This window comes from Chaetodon trifascialis, chromosome 8, assembly GCF_039877785.1.
Source record: "Chaetodon trifascialis isolate fChaTrf1 chromosome 8, fChaTrf1.hap1, whole genome shotgun sequence".
Taxonomy (NCBI): Eukaryota; Metazoa; Chordata; class Actinopteri; order Chaetodontiformes; family Chaetodontidae; genus Chaetodon; species Chaetodon trifascialis.
The window spans coordinates 24,666,239-24,678,699 of NC_092063.1; the positions used below are offsets into that span (position 1 = coordinate 24,666,239).

Genomic DNA, 12,461 nt, shown 5'->3' on the forward strand with positions numbered 1-12,461 from the left:
TGTTGCGTCATCAGCATTCAGACAGCCCTGGAGTACTTTTACACAGAAAGTAGGGGAATACCACTTTTTGACAAAAACTAGCAGTATTATTGTGCAGTGCACTTACTCATCATCAGTGTCCACCTATAGCTATTTATGTAATGGGAGGTGACAAAAATGACCATGACACATGATGTTTTCTTGCTTTGTGATTGATCCATATACAAAGGAAGTTGTCTGATTACCACTGGTGGGCAAACTACTCAGATCTTTTACTTTAGTAAGAGTAGCAATACCACAGAGTACAGATACTCTGTTACAAGTAAAAGTCCTGCTTTGAAACATTTCATATTTGTGTCAAAACTACCAAACGTAAAAGTACTCATGCAGGTTCAAACTCAAAGTAAATGTATGCCATTGGATTGCATTGATGAATCAGTGTGTAAGCCTAAATTTAATCCTACAACTGATAAAAGTGGGCTTATGTACTGTATTATTGGCATCCAGCATAATACTTTTGTTATTTAGTTGATTCTAATGAGGTTTTGGTCAAAATAAACCCTTCATTCACTGAGTTAGATGTGAAAATACTGTCAGAGGAGTGTCAGGCATTCATGTTCCCCAGAAACATGCCTAGAAATTTTGATGTAGCTTCTTTTTATGACATCTGGAAGGTATTAGAGTTCCTGCACCAGTGGCAGTAATGTCATTGACTTTGATGTGAATTAATATTGAGCACTTCCATGTGATTCCCTGAGCTGCACTCTCTTTCTTCCAGTGGAAGGTCTGCGAGAGGAGGAGATGATCCGCAGCGGTAGCCGAGAGCAGAGGAAGAAGATGTTGCCAGGCGGCTCAGGGTCAGGAGACCTGGACGATGCCACGGAGGCTCTCCTGGGCCTGTCAACAATTCTGTATCCTGACCCCACCACCATCACTGCACCTCCTACTACAGGTAGTGCATGCTAGTACATGATAACACTACATACACACACTCACACACATCTTGGTGTTACAGTATGATGGCAAAATAAGAGGCAATTCACACCCAACGCTGTATATGAGGGCCAGTCAGTTGCAGGGCTGGCACTGGCCACCCCAGCCACAAGATTATTTTTGTCTAGGTCAAGATGATTCTTGAGTAATACTACATGTAATAATAATATTTTTTTCTTTGATGTATGTTTTAAACCAGTTTAACACACAGTCAGAAAGAGCAACCAAATGTTCAGGACGATTAATTAAGATATCATGGTCAGTTTTATCAAATGCTGCACTTCTGAGGACAAGAACTGAGACTTTATTTTCATCAGAATTTAGTCTGAGGTCAGTAGTTATTCCCCCAGAATGTTATGTTGTTTCTTTAAGAAATGTGTTAATTTGCACTGAAACTGTCTTTTCCAGTGTCTTACTGATGAATGGATATTGGTCTGTAGTTAGTGAGTGCATTACTATCTAGGATGGGTTTCTTTAGTAATACATTACATCAGCTGTTTTTAATGCACTGGGGAAACTACCTGTTTGCAGAGATGTATTTATAATCTTCAGGACATTATCTCTGCAGTTAATATGAATGAGTTCAGTCCTATCCATCAAACAGTTCCTGTTATCTGTTTGATAGATAGGATGAGAAGCACTGTAGGGCTGATCCAAAAATAACCACCCACTGCTTTAGATTGTTTAGTATTGTACATAAAACAGAACTCTCTGGAGCACATTTTTAAGAGTTGATTTCTTTGCTCTGATCTTCCCTGGCCTGTCATTACAGCAGCGCTTGAGAGGGGGCAAGGCACGGAAATGTTAGCAACTCACACATACAAGCCAGCCAGGTACACACGTGTACAGTATACTGTATTTACACACGCCTATACGAAAAAGCTTTTAGACAAATGCACAAATGATAACGACAGCCCACCAACAGTAGGTGGAACGCAGGAAACAAAAGATGTAGCCTGTGAACCATAAAACAATAACGGTTGTGTTAATGGATAATTAATGTTTTCTTTCACTTTTCCCTTTGACGCTTCTGAAGTATGATGGCTCTAATGTCAGCAGTATATTTCCTGCCTGTCCCTAAAACAGTCCTTGTTTATTTTACTGAAACCCCATTCTTGTGCTTGCCATTACCTCACTCATCCAGAGCTCCCAGCTACAGAAACCCCCTCTCAGCTCCCCGATGAGGCCCCAGGGAAAAGTGCCAAAGAGAAGAGAAAGAGGAAGAAGGAGAAAGAACGTTTTAAAGGGGAGAATAAGGAAGAGCAGGGGACAACACAGGGCAAAGCAGCGGAGGAGAAACCTCGGAAGACGTCCTTCCCTACCCAGCCGGTGACAGGTAACCTGTGCTCCCCAGTGTCGGAAAAACATGATATTAACCCTGGTCTAAAATGCGTCTTTAAGGGATGAGTTAAGGAACAAGAGGCTTGAGAGCAGCAAACCAAGTGTTGGTTTGAAATTTGATGACAGTTGTTACACAGGGGAGGGTCAGGTAGAGGAAAGGATAATGACAGGCCGCCCTGTTTGGCTGCAGGGCTCATGTGTCCTCTCCCTCTTAATCTGAGGAAACACACACATTCACATGCATGGAAACTCACTCATGTTCATGTGTGCACCATGTCGACACCTGTATACGACACATAGCATTTATGTACCTAAATGCATAGAGGCATCTGTTTCCTGGTGTAAAACCATGAGTTATGAACGTACTCACTAATATACAGGTGACAGGTGAATGGAAAAAACCATATAATGTGACTTAGTAAGGTATTGGCCCACCATGAGCCTCCAGAACTGCTTCAGTGCTCTTTAGCATATGTTCAGCAAGTCTCTGGAACTCTTATCAGTTCAAGGCTATTTGCTTCTTGCTTCCTTTTATTAAGGTATGTCTCCCAGGAAACCATTTGAATGTGACAGCGATGCAGCTGCGGACATCATGTTGTTGGTGGATGGATCCTGGAGCATCGGGCGCACCAACTTCAGACGGGTCAGAGATTTCTTGGAGGGCCTGATGACACCCTTCCACATCGGCCCGAACCACATTCAGATCGGTGAGGGTCAGGGAGTGGTGGTGAAGCCATCTCTCTTCTCCTCTGTGAGTTGTATTCATGGAGAGACAGTGCCACACAGTGGGTTTCTGTCCCAATCACATCATCATTCATACTGCATGTTACAGAGGTGGAGTCTGTTTTAAGGGGTATACCAGAAGTGATGATACATAGGATGGGTATGTTTTAGGATTTTCCTGTCCAGACAAGCATGTTGCAACAGGGAATATGACCCATTTGGAGGAACTCCAAAACAAGGGACCAGAGTCTAAATCAAGTTTTTAAATAATTTTACCCCTCAGAAAATCCTTACTCAGGGGATAGTAATTTCCAAAAGTACAGGAACTTTATGGGTTGGGCTTGCAGCGCTGAACATTTCTCATTGAATGAGACCCCACGTTTGTTTTTCGTTCATCGTTCTTTGACACGTCAACATGGAGTTACAGTATAAAGCACACGACAGATGGAGCAAATATTCACAGATTATTCACAGATCATTTTTATTGTATAGTTGAATGCAAAAAATGACATGTAAAAACAGCTGCTGCTTTTTCATACGTCACTGGGCTAATTTGCCTGATCTCTGTGGGTCTTTAAATGGCAGTCGAAATAACATTGTTATTTTTCATTGCGATTGTATAGGTTGTAATAGAGCATTGTTCATCTTTAAGAAATAGTCTGCATTGTTTGCTTGTGAAGAAATGTTGACTGTGCTGCTCTCACAGGGCGATATAATACTCTCAATTCATAGTCAAGGGATGTCTTTGTAGTAGCAGCACAAGTTGAAGAAAGCTAAGAAAGGATATTGAAATTCTAATCTCTTAGAATATAATGGATTTAACTTTAATGGCCCATCCCTCAAAAACTGGCAATATCTTGTATATTGACAGGTTTAACCCAGTACAGCGGCGATCCCCGCACAGAATGGCAGCTCAATAACTTCACCACTAAAGACCAGCTGTTGGAGGCAGTAAGGAATTTCAGATATAAGGGAGGAAACACATTTACAGGTAAATACACATCACTGCTTGCACTCTTCGATACTGTTAGTGTTCATGTGTTTCAGTGTTTGAGACCTTACATATGCCTTTAGAAATTATCCACTTATCAGTGCTACACAGTAGAGCACATGTAAAGTATGTCAGTGTGTAACCATGCATCCACCCCACAGGCCAGGCGCTCCTCCATGTCATGGAGGAGAACATGAGGGTTGAGGCAGGCGCCAGGTCGGACACACCATTTTTCCTCATCTTGCTGACCGATGGGAAATCTCAGGATGATGCCATTGCTGCGGCAAACCGGCTGAAGAATGCCGGTGTGGAGATCATCGCTGTAGGTGAGACTGAATAGAGGCTCAGGTGATGTAGGGACTAACTACGTTTAGTCACATCCATGCTCTTCAATTCTGTGCGCCACAGGACAGAGCAAATGGAATCATTTTGTTTATTCAGACTCTGTGACTGCAGAGCTGCATAATCAGTTGTAGTCTGATGTGGTTTTATTATTATGCAATACAGTTTCTTTTAGAGGCTCAGAGGCACTTTGTTCTAATCTCTAAATGCTTTTTGTACTAAGTGGGTTGAACCATTATATAACTTTGTATTATTCAGGTGTAAAGAATGCTGATGAAGCGGAGCTGAGACAAGTAGCGTCAGAGCCGGTGGATCTGAATGTCTACAATGTCAATGACTTCCCTCTGCTCAGCAAACTGGTGGCACGGCTGGTCCACATCCTGTGTGGGAGGATAGAGGATCGTGGCATCTCAAAACGTAAGCTGTCTCTCTGTCCATCTGTCTTTTCATGCCGACTCATCAGACACGTGCTTGAATACAAACTTACATTATTTCCATGGCATGCATCAAGTTTTTCAAACTATGAATAACTTGTTGAGGTCTAATGTGCTCATTCCTTGTTGCTGTGCTTCCAGGAATGGAGCCTGGGCCCACAGTAGACCCAACCCTCTCCTACCCAAGTCCTACTGATCTTCGGTTTTCTGAACTGAGCTCCAGAGAAGTGAAGCTTCACTGGATCAATCCTGCAGAGCCAGTCCAACAGTACAGAGTGGTCTACCACAGCGCCGAGGGTCAGAGTCCACAGGAGGTGAGAAATGCTGCCTTACCTTATGTGAATAATTACCAGGTTAGGTTTGTTGCATAAGTAAAATAAGACCTTTGCCATGAAGAATGGCAGATTCCAGCAGCCCCCACATCCAGCAGGAAAAACAGAGTTCTTTCAGCACAGAAAATGTTGAAACTTGTGAACCCTCCTCAGTAAAGCTTCCCCGTTGTCTTGGGATGTCAAAATGAAGGGTTTAATATATATTCATATTTCAATTCACCTGACAGCTTGATAATAGCTGTGTTTTTCAACCAGTTAAACCCATAATTTTACAAGAATATATTGGGTTTAAATATGTTGTAGCAGCAGTTTCCATTAATCAGGGATTGTACTTTATGTGAGAAGTTTGTAACTTTGATACGGCAATTTTTGTGTTGCTATTGAAAAACCATTGTCCTGTGTGCGATGGGAAAATAGTGTTTTCATATAAAAGGTGCCACATATTTTAAGAGACTGTTATAATGTCAAAATGTGAGTATTTTTTTCATGTCTTTGTCTGACTGTAAGCGATGCTTTGTCTCTAGGTGGTATTGGCCGGCTCAGAGTCCACTGTGCTGCTGGAAGGCCTCTCCTCTCAGACCCTGTACCATGTGTCCATCTTTCCTGTGTATGAAGACAGTGTTGGCCTGGCACTCAGAGGAACTGTCACTACATGTAAGTGACAGTGTACATCACTACTAAATACTGTGGGGGAAATAATTATTTGATCCCCTGCTGATTTTGTAAGTTTGCCCTCTTACAAAGAAATGAACAGTGTATAATTTTTATGGTAGGTGTGTTTTAACAGAGTGAGACAGAATATCAACAAAAAATCCTGAAAAAACACATAATATAAAGATTATAAATGCATTTGATTGTTTGAAATAATAATTTGATCCCCTACCAACCAGCAAGAATACTGACCCCCCGGACCAGTTCAGTGCCAAAGGGGCATGCAAATTAGTGCTGTCACTGTCAGAAAGTTCTCCGAATCTCAACTCCTTATAAGTATAAAAGACACCTGTCACAAAATCAATCTCTTCTATTCACACCTCTCCACCACCATGGACAAAGATTGTAGACCTGCACAATGCTGGAATGGGCTACAAGACCATCAGCAAGAGGCTTGGTGAGAAAGAGACCATTGTTGGTGCGATTATTTGAAAATGGAAGAAGTACAAAATAACGCCCTCACTCTGGAGCTTCATGCAAGATCTTGCCTCGTAGAGTAAGGATGATCATGAAAATGGTGAGGGATCAGCTCAGAACTACACAGGAGGAGCTTGTAAATGATCTCAAGGCAGCTAGGACCACAGTCACCAAGAAAACCATTGGTAACACACTTTGCCATAATAGATTGAGATCCTGCAGTGCCTGCAAGGTCCCACTGATCAAGAAGGCACATGTACAGGCCCGTCTGAAGTTTGCCAATGAACACTTGAATGATTCGGATAAGGCTTGGGAGAATATGCTGTGGTCAGGTGAGACCAAAATTGAGCTCTTTGTCATCAACTCGACTCGCTGTGTTTGGAGGCAGAGAAATGTTGACTATGACCCCAAGAACACCACCCCCACTGTCAGGCATGGAGGGGGTAACATCATGCTTTGGGGCTGTTTCTCTGTTAAGGGTACAGGAAGACTTCACCGCATTGAGGGCCAATGAACGGGGCCATGTACTGTAGAATCCTGGAGGAGAACCTCCTCCCCTCACCAAGAACACTGAAGATGGGTCGTGGATGGGTCTTCCAGCATGACAATGACCCAAAACATACGGCCAAGGCAACAAAGGAGTGGCTAAAGAAGAAGAACATTAAGGTCATGGAGTGGCCTAGCCAGTCTCCAGACCTTAATCCCATAGAAAATATGTGGAGGGAGCTGAAACTTCAAGTTGCCAAGTGACAGCCTCAGAGAGGATCTGTAAAGAGGAGTGGACCAAAATCCCTCCTGAGATGTGTACAAACCTGGTGACCAACTACAAGAAACGTCTGACCTCTGTGCTTGCCAGCAAGGGTTTCTCCACCAAGTACTAAGTCATGTTTTGCTTGAAGATCAAATACTTATGTCACTTGATCAAATGCAGATTCATTCATAACCTTTATATGATGTGTTTTTTCTGGCTTTTTTTGTTGATAGTCTGTCTCTTTCTGTTAAAATAAACCTACCATAAAAATTATAGACAGTTAATTTCTTTGTGAGGGGGTAAACTTACAAAATCAGCAGGGGATCAAATAATTAATTCCCCCACTGTATATTGTGTGTAAAGGGATTCATTCGGATGGTGATCAGTCATACGCTCTTGTTTGTCGATCTGTCACTTCCAGTATCTCAGTCAGTCCTGAAATGAAACATGAACTACATCTCAGCACTTTTGTCCCATCTGAATGATATGCTACATTTCACAAATAAGTATAATAATATTCCATTTTTTATTGTAAAAAATAAAATAAATTGAAATCCTTCTAGCAGTGTGTATTGTGCCTGAATGAATAGATTTGCATAGAGAATACCATTCAGCATGACTCTGGAGCTCATGCCCTCACTCAGTGTGACTAAAAAGAAATGCATTATTGACCATATGTACAGTATATCCTCCCCCTTCTCCTACCCAGCCCTCAAACTGAATACACACAGTGTCTGAAAAGTGTCCAGTCATCAGTAAATCACAGATTGTACTCAACTTACCCATCAATAGTTTACAGGCTTGTTTGTAAAACCGTGTTTGTATACTACAAACAGCTTCTAACATTTCTCCTCTTATTCTTTTTATCCTTTTCTCCTCTGTCCTTCCTGTCTCTTCCTGTCCCTCTCACTAAGTGCCCCTGGCCATGCCTGCCAACCTGGAGGTAACTCCTTCCTCATGTAGCACACTGACAGTGAGTTGGGGTGCAGCACCTGGTGCAACACAGTACATGATCCTCTACTCAGCTCTCAACCATGGAGAACCTGATGACGCCAAGGAGGTGAGAACTGGATCTCTCTGCTGTGTGTGTGTGTGTGTGTGTGTGTGTGTGTGTGTGTGTGTGTGTGTGTGTGTGTGTACATGCGCTTGTGATTTTAATTGCAAGCAAATAAATGCAAGCCAACAATAACCAGCCTAGTCATCAGACAGGACAAAGGCATCAGCAACAGGTAAGCCGGCAGGTGAAAACATAATGTGATACACTGCTTTTGTAGCTATATAGTGATAGGGCAGATATATAGTGACACTGCATATGTAGTGATTGTGGAGATTTATAGTAATAGTGTCGATATATGGTGATAGTGTAGAGTATCTCCCTCAATTCCTCTTTCCTCATGTGTGATCCTTGCATTGATAAAAATGTTCTGTTAAATCATTGACTTCTCACTTTTTCAATTCCATTGTATGTAAGCTCTCAGCTCCAATTACTCCCTGTGATATAATTTTACTGTAAGGTGTGGTAGCAGGCTTATTATCACATGATTTGTGGGCAGAGATTATCCTAACAGGTTGTTTGCAGATGATGTCACTGTTTTATTGTGGCGTAAACTGCAGATGGGCCAGAAGTGATAGGAAGCACTCTAACACACTCTCAAAATGCCAGTGTTTTGCGTTGTTTATGGTTGCTCAGATCACTTCAAACCAAGAAACCATGGGACCTATTGTTGCGAACTAGAATTGCTCATAAGGGTGAAAAATGCAAGAAATTGACCAAAAAACGCCAGAAAAAAATGGCTGCGGTTGGGAGGAGCCGAGTCGGCTGAGGGTGGAAATGGTCGTAACATCAGCTGTTGTTTTAAATCTGTGTTGATGGATTAAAAGTAATGGCTACAAGTAACACAACTAACACTTCTTAAACCAGCGTTAACAGTTTCACATAAGACAGTTGAACGTAAATAACGTACCCTGTCTTGTTTCAAGATGATCCACGGCTTTAGTGAGGCAAGTGGTTAACCAAGCAAACAACCAGAATGTAAACGTCAACATTCAGCACTGCGGGGCTGAAAGCTTGTTGCTCAGTTGATCCACAGGAAAAAGCTACGTACCCTTGAAAAAACCAAACCACAGCTATCCCGGAGCACTTTGGTATCAGGGTCCTGGACCCAGCTTCTAACAAAAAGTTGTTTGCCTCCATACTTCTGTCTGCTTTCATTTGTTTTCTAGAGCAGACCAATGTCTGAATGAGCAGGTAGTTGCTTTATCTGCTGCCTCAGTAACAGCAAACCTTTCACTTCAGTTGAAAAATAGCTGCTCTTCATAACGTAAGGGTCACATCCAACATATGTTCTGGTTTTCTGTTTGTTCCTTTCTTATAATTTCATCTAAACTAGCCTAGTAAGAACTTTCCTTCATCTCATTCATTGCAGTTTTCACTTCCAGCCCTTCGTCATGTGACTGTAAACAACCAATTCAGGGATGTTTTGTTTTTGTATTCATGCAGGAGAAATTCAGTGCAGAGCAGACAGTTGTGGAGCTGACAGAGTTACTGCCGGCAACAGACTACTCTGTCACTCTCTATGCCCTCTATGATGAGGAGCCCAGTGACCCTGTCACTGCTGTTGCCACTACATGTAAGACATTCCCCAAACATTCTCATCACTTATGCTCACATTTTCCTTCTTTAATCTTCCTCCACCTTTTTCTCTTTCTTTCTCATTCCCCTTTCCTACCATACTTCCTTCTATCATTTTATGACAGAGCTTCCTCTCTAGCACCGTAACGTCTCAATGGCACTGATAGAATAATTATCACCATTTGTCTTCTCCTCACAGTCCCTCTCCCACCACCAGTAAGTGTTCAGTTCCCAGTGGTTACACACAGTATGCTGAGGGTGAGCTGGGTGCCTGGAGCGATGGATGTTCCTGGCCACAGAATCATCTACAGCACCAACCACGGCAGCGACGTCAAGCAGGTATCGTCCCAAACACACCGGTGTCCACTTACAAACCGTCTGTCTCAAAAAACATCCCCATAACTGAGCTATTACTATATTAAATTCTTATGAGTCAGTCAGTCATATAGTATGAAAGTGTTGGTCTTTCATTTTTTGTGTCAGTCGTTCATATGAAAGCTCTTTCCAGGTGGAGGTAACAGGACTGAACTCGGTGCTGGTGCAGAACCTCTCCTCTCTGTCCAGATATCTGGTTTCAGTCCAGTCTCATTACCCACAAGGCCTGTCTGCAGCACTCACCAGTAACATCACTACACGTAAGACACATATATGCACACACCAAGTCTTTTGTGCCTGAAGGCATCATCATTTCCTTTGATGTGTAAAGGGAGTTGTCTCATATAACAGGACAGCAGAGAAGAAACATTAAATTCAATGAAGAAATACCAGAAAGTACATCTGCTTTTCTTTCCTTCTCTCATAGTGAAGGTGCCTTCTCCTTCAGACCTCAGGGTGTCTAATTTCTCAGGCAGTGAAATCACCGTGCGCTGGGAGGCGGCAGCTGATGATGTTGTGTCCTACCTCATCAAGTGGATCTCTCTCAGTGGAGGAGACCTGAGACAGGTGGGCTGGATTAATGGGTGGGTGGAATGTAAAATGTCTTATAATAATGTTGCTCTTTTCCCCGTCTGTTTTTTTAGCTGAGAGTGAGTGGTGAGAGTGAAGGGGCGATCCTGGAGGGTGTGGTGGATGATAAGGAATACCAGATCTCTCTGTCTGCACTTTATGGAGATGGAGCTCAGAGTGAAGCTGTGGCCATACGCTACAGCACCTGTGAGTCACACACATCCATAAGTAATAAGTGAAAGATTAACAGCAACACTGGAAGGTAGTTTGTGTCACTAAATATAAATAAAGACTTGAAGATGTGAAGAGGAAACCTCAGAAAAAGACATAGTACTGAATACATTGCCCAGTTCTGGGTTGGATATTTTAATATATTATTCAAGACACACGTAACTCCTCAGTCCACTTTGGGTCCTGATCGTAGCTTGGCAGATTGTGTGTTGTCTGTTCTTTAGGGAGCTTAGTGACACAACAGAAACTCCAGCAGGAATTACATTTCTTGATTTTCCTTTTAATATTGTTAAAAGGGTTAAATGTTTACAATTAACACTCTTAATCTAGTACACCATAAACTGTCCCTGCGTTTCCTGTACACTTTATCTAATCCGGACTCTTATTGTTGGAGCTTTTCTCTGCTTGATCACTGAACCTTTTACTGTATGCTGTATTGCACTTCAGTTGTATTTCTGTTTTTTATGCTGTCTTGATGCAAAAAGAAGACAATATAGATTTAAACTGAAATGAATATTCCTTGTAGTGAGTCTAAATATGTGCTCTTTGTATTTTGTCTCTACAGTGTCTGGTGGAGGCCCATCCAGCGTTTCAGTCTCAGAGGAGACTGCAGTCAGCTTGGTGGTCAGCTGGGTACCTCCCAACGCTCATGTCCTCCAGTATCACGTGTCTTACACTGCACTGACTGGAGCTGAAAGCCAGGACATCACTGTGAGTGGGCTGTAATAGTCACCTCTTCAGCTGCTTTGTGCTTCATCCTGCTAGACAGTAAATCATAGTGCTTCACAGAAGTCACAGAGACTTCCAAAAACTGCAAATTAGCTCTTTGGCGACAGATGAACATTATACTTGACACTTTGCTTTGAAAGGTGGGTTTGTCATCTACAGGTGTTGGTCCCAGGTGGTGAAAAGCAGGTTGTGCTCGAGTCATTACAGCCAGATACTCGTTACAGCATCCTGGTCACCGCCGAGTACCGCAACAGAGAAGGAGGCAGCGGTTCAGCTCAGGGCAAAACCAGTGAGTCAAACACACGAAAAGAATGCACAACTACTGGAAAACTTCAAAGTGATTGAATTTGAACTTGTGGCTTGTGTAGTTTGTCCATTTCTCTTGGACAGCACAGCATTCTGCATCTATTTTTGTCATAAAAATGACAAACTAATCTCATTCTAAATAAATACATTTTACTAAGCCAATAAACTTTTTATGGTAATGCTTCATTTTTAGCCTGACCCCTGCGTCCTCTGTTTCAGAAAACATCCTGTACATATGTATTATTATGTATGCATACAAACATTTGTAAGGCCTTCACAGATAGTTAGCACTTAAAATGATTGATACTGTATATTAATTGATATTGTCAGTATTTTAACATAGTACTTTTATGTTTCCTCTTTTATGTTTCGGTATCTTGAAGCGTTTTCATGTTGGGTACAAAGACCAGTGGTTCGTCTTAAAGGGGAACACATCAAAGTCTGCTTATAGGTGTTTGGGAATACAATTGCACATGTGAAAAAAGCTGTGTGAAGTGTCTCCAGAGGGAGCTGTGTGTAGCGATAGATGGCCTCATCTGATGTCACTTGAGTCAGTCAGTGAGCTTACCAGACCTCTGTAGGCGGCTCCTCATCTCTGATAAAT

General features: G+C 42.2%; 1 protein-coding gene across 1 annotated transcript in view; it reads left to right on the forward strand.

Annotated features, from left to right (window-relative positions):
• The window catches only part of LOC139335492 (collagen alpha-1(XX) chain), a 90,058-nt gene that overhangs the window by 7,735 nt on the left and 69,862 nt on the right, over positions 1 to 12,461 (forward strand). Inside the window, exons 4-19 of the mRNA XM_070969116.1 lie at positions 758 to 931; positions 2,117 to 2,308; positions 2,853 to 3,020; positions 3,908 to 4,027; positions 4,189 to 4,353; positions 4,628 to 4,786; positions 4,945 to 5,117; positions 5,660 to 5,789; positions 7,929 to 8,074; positions 9,515 to 9,644; positions 9,846 to 9,985; positions 10,155 to 10,281; positions 10,449 to 10,588; positions 10,666 to 10,798; positions 11,388 to 11,533; positions 11,711 to 11,840. Of these exons, the coding sequence (XP_070825217.1) occupies positions 758 to 931; positions 2,117 to 2,308; positions 2,853 to 3,020; positions 3,908 to 4,027; positions 4,189 to 4,353; positions 4,628 to 4,786; positions 4,945 to 5,117; positions 5,660 to 5,789; positions 7,929 to 8,074; positions 9,515 to 9,644; positions 9,846 to 9,985; positions 10,155 to 10,281; positions 10,449 to 10,588; positions 10,666 to 10,798; positions 11,388 to 11,533; positions 11,711 to 11,840 (2,373 nt within the window). The remainder of the gene's footprint in view (positions 1 to 757; positions 932 to 2,116; positions 2,309 to 2,852; positions 3,021 to 3,907; positions 4,028 to 4,188; positions 4,354 to 4,627; positions 4,787 to 4,944; positions 5,118 to 5,659; positions 5,790 to 7,928; positions 8,075 to 9,514; positions 9,645 to 9,845; positions 9,986 to 10,154; positions 10,282 to 10,448; positions 10,589 to 10,665; positions 10,799 to 11,387; positions 11,534 to 11,710; positions 11,841 to 12,461) is intronic.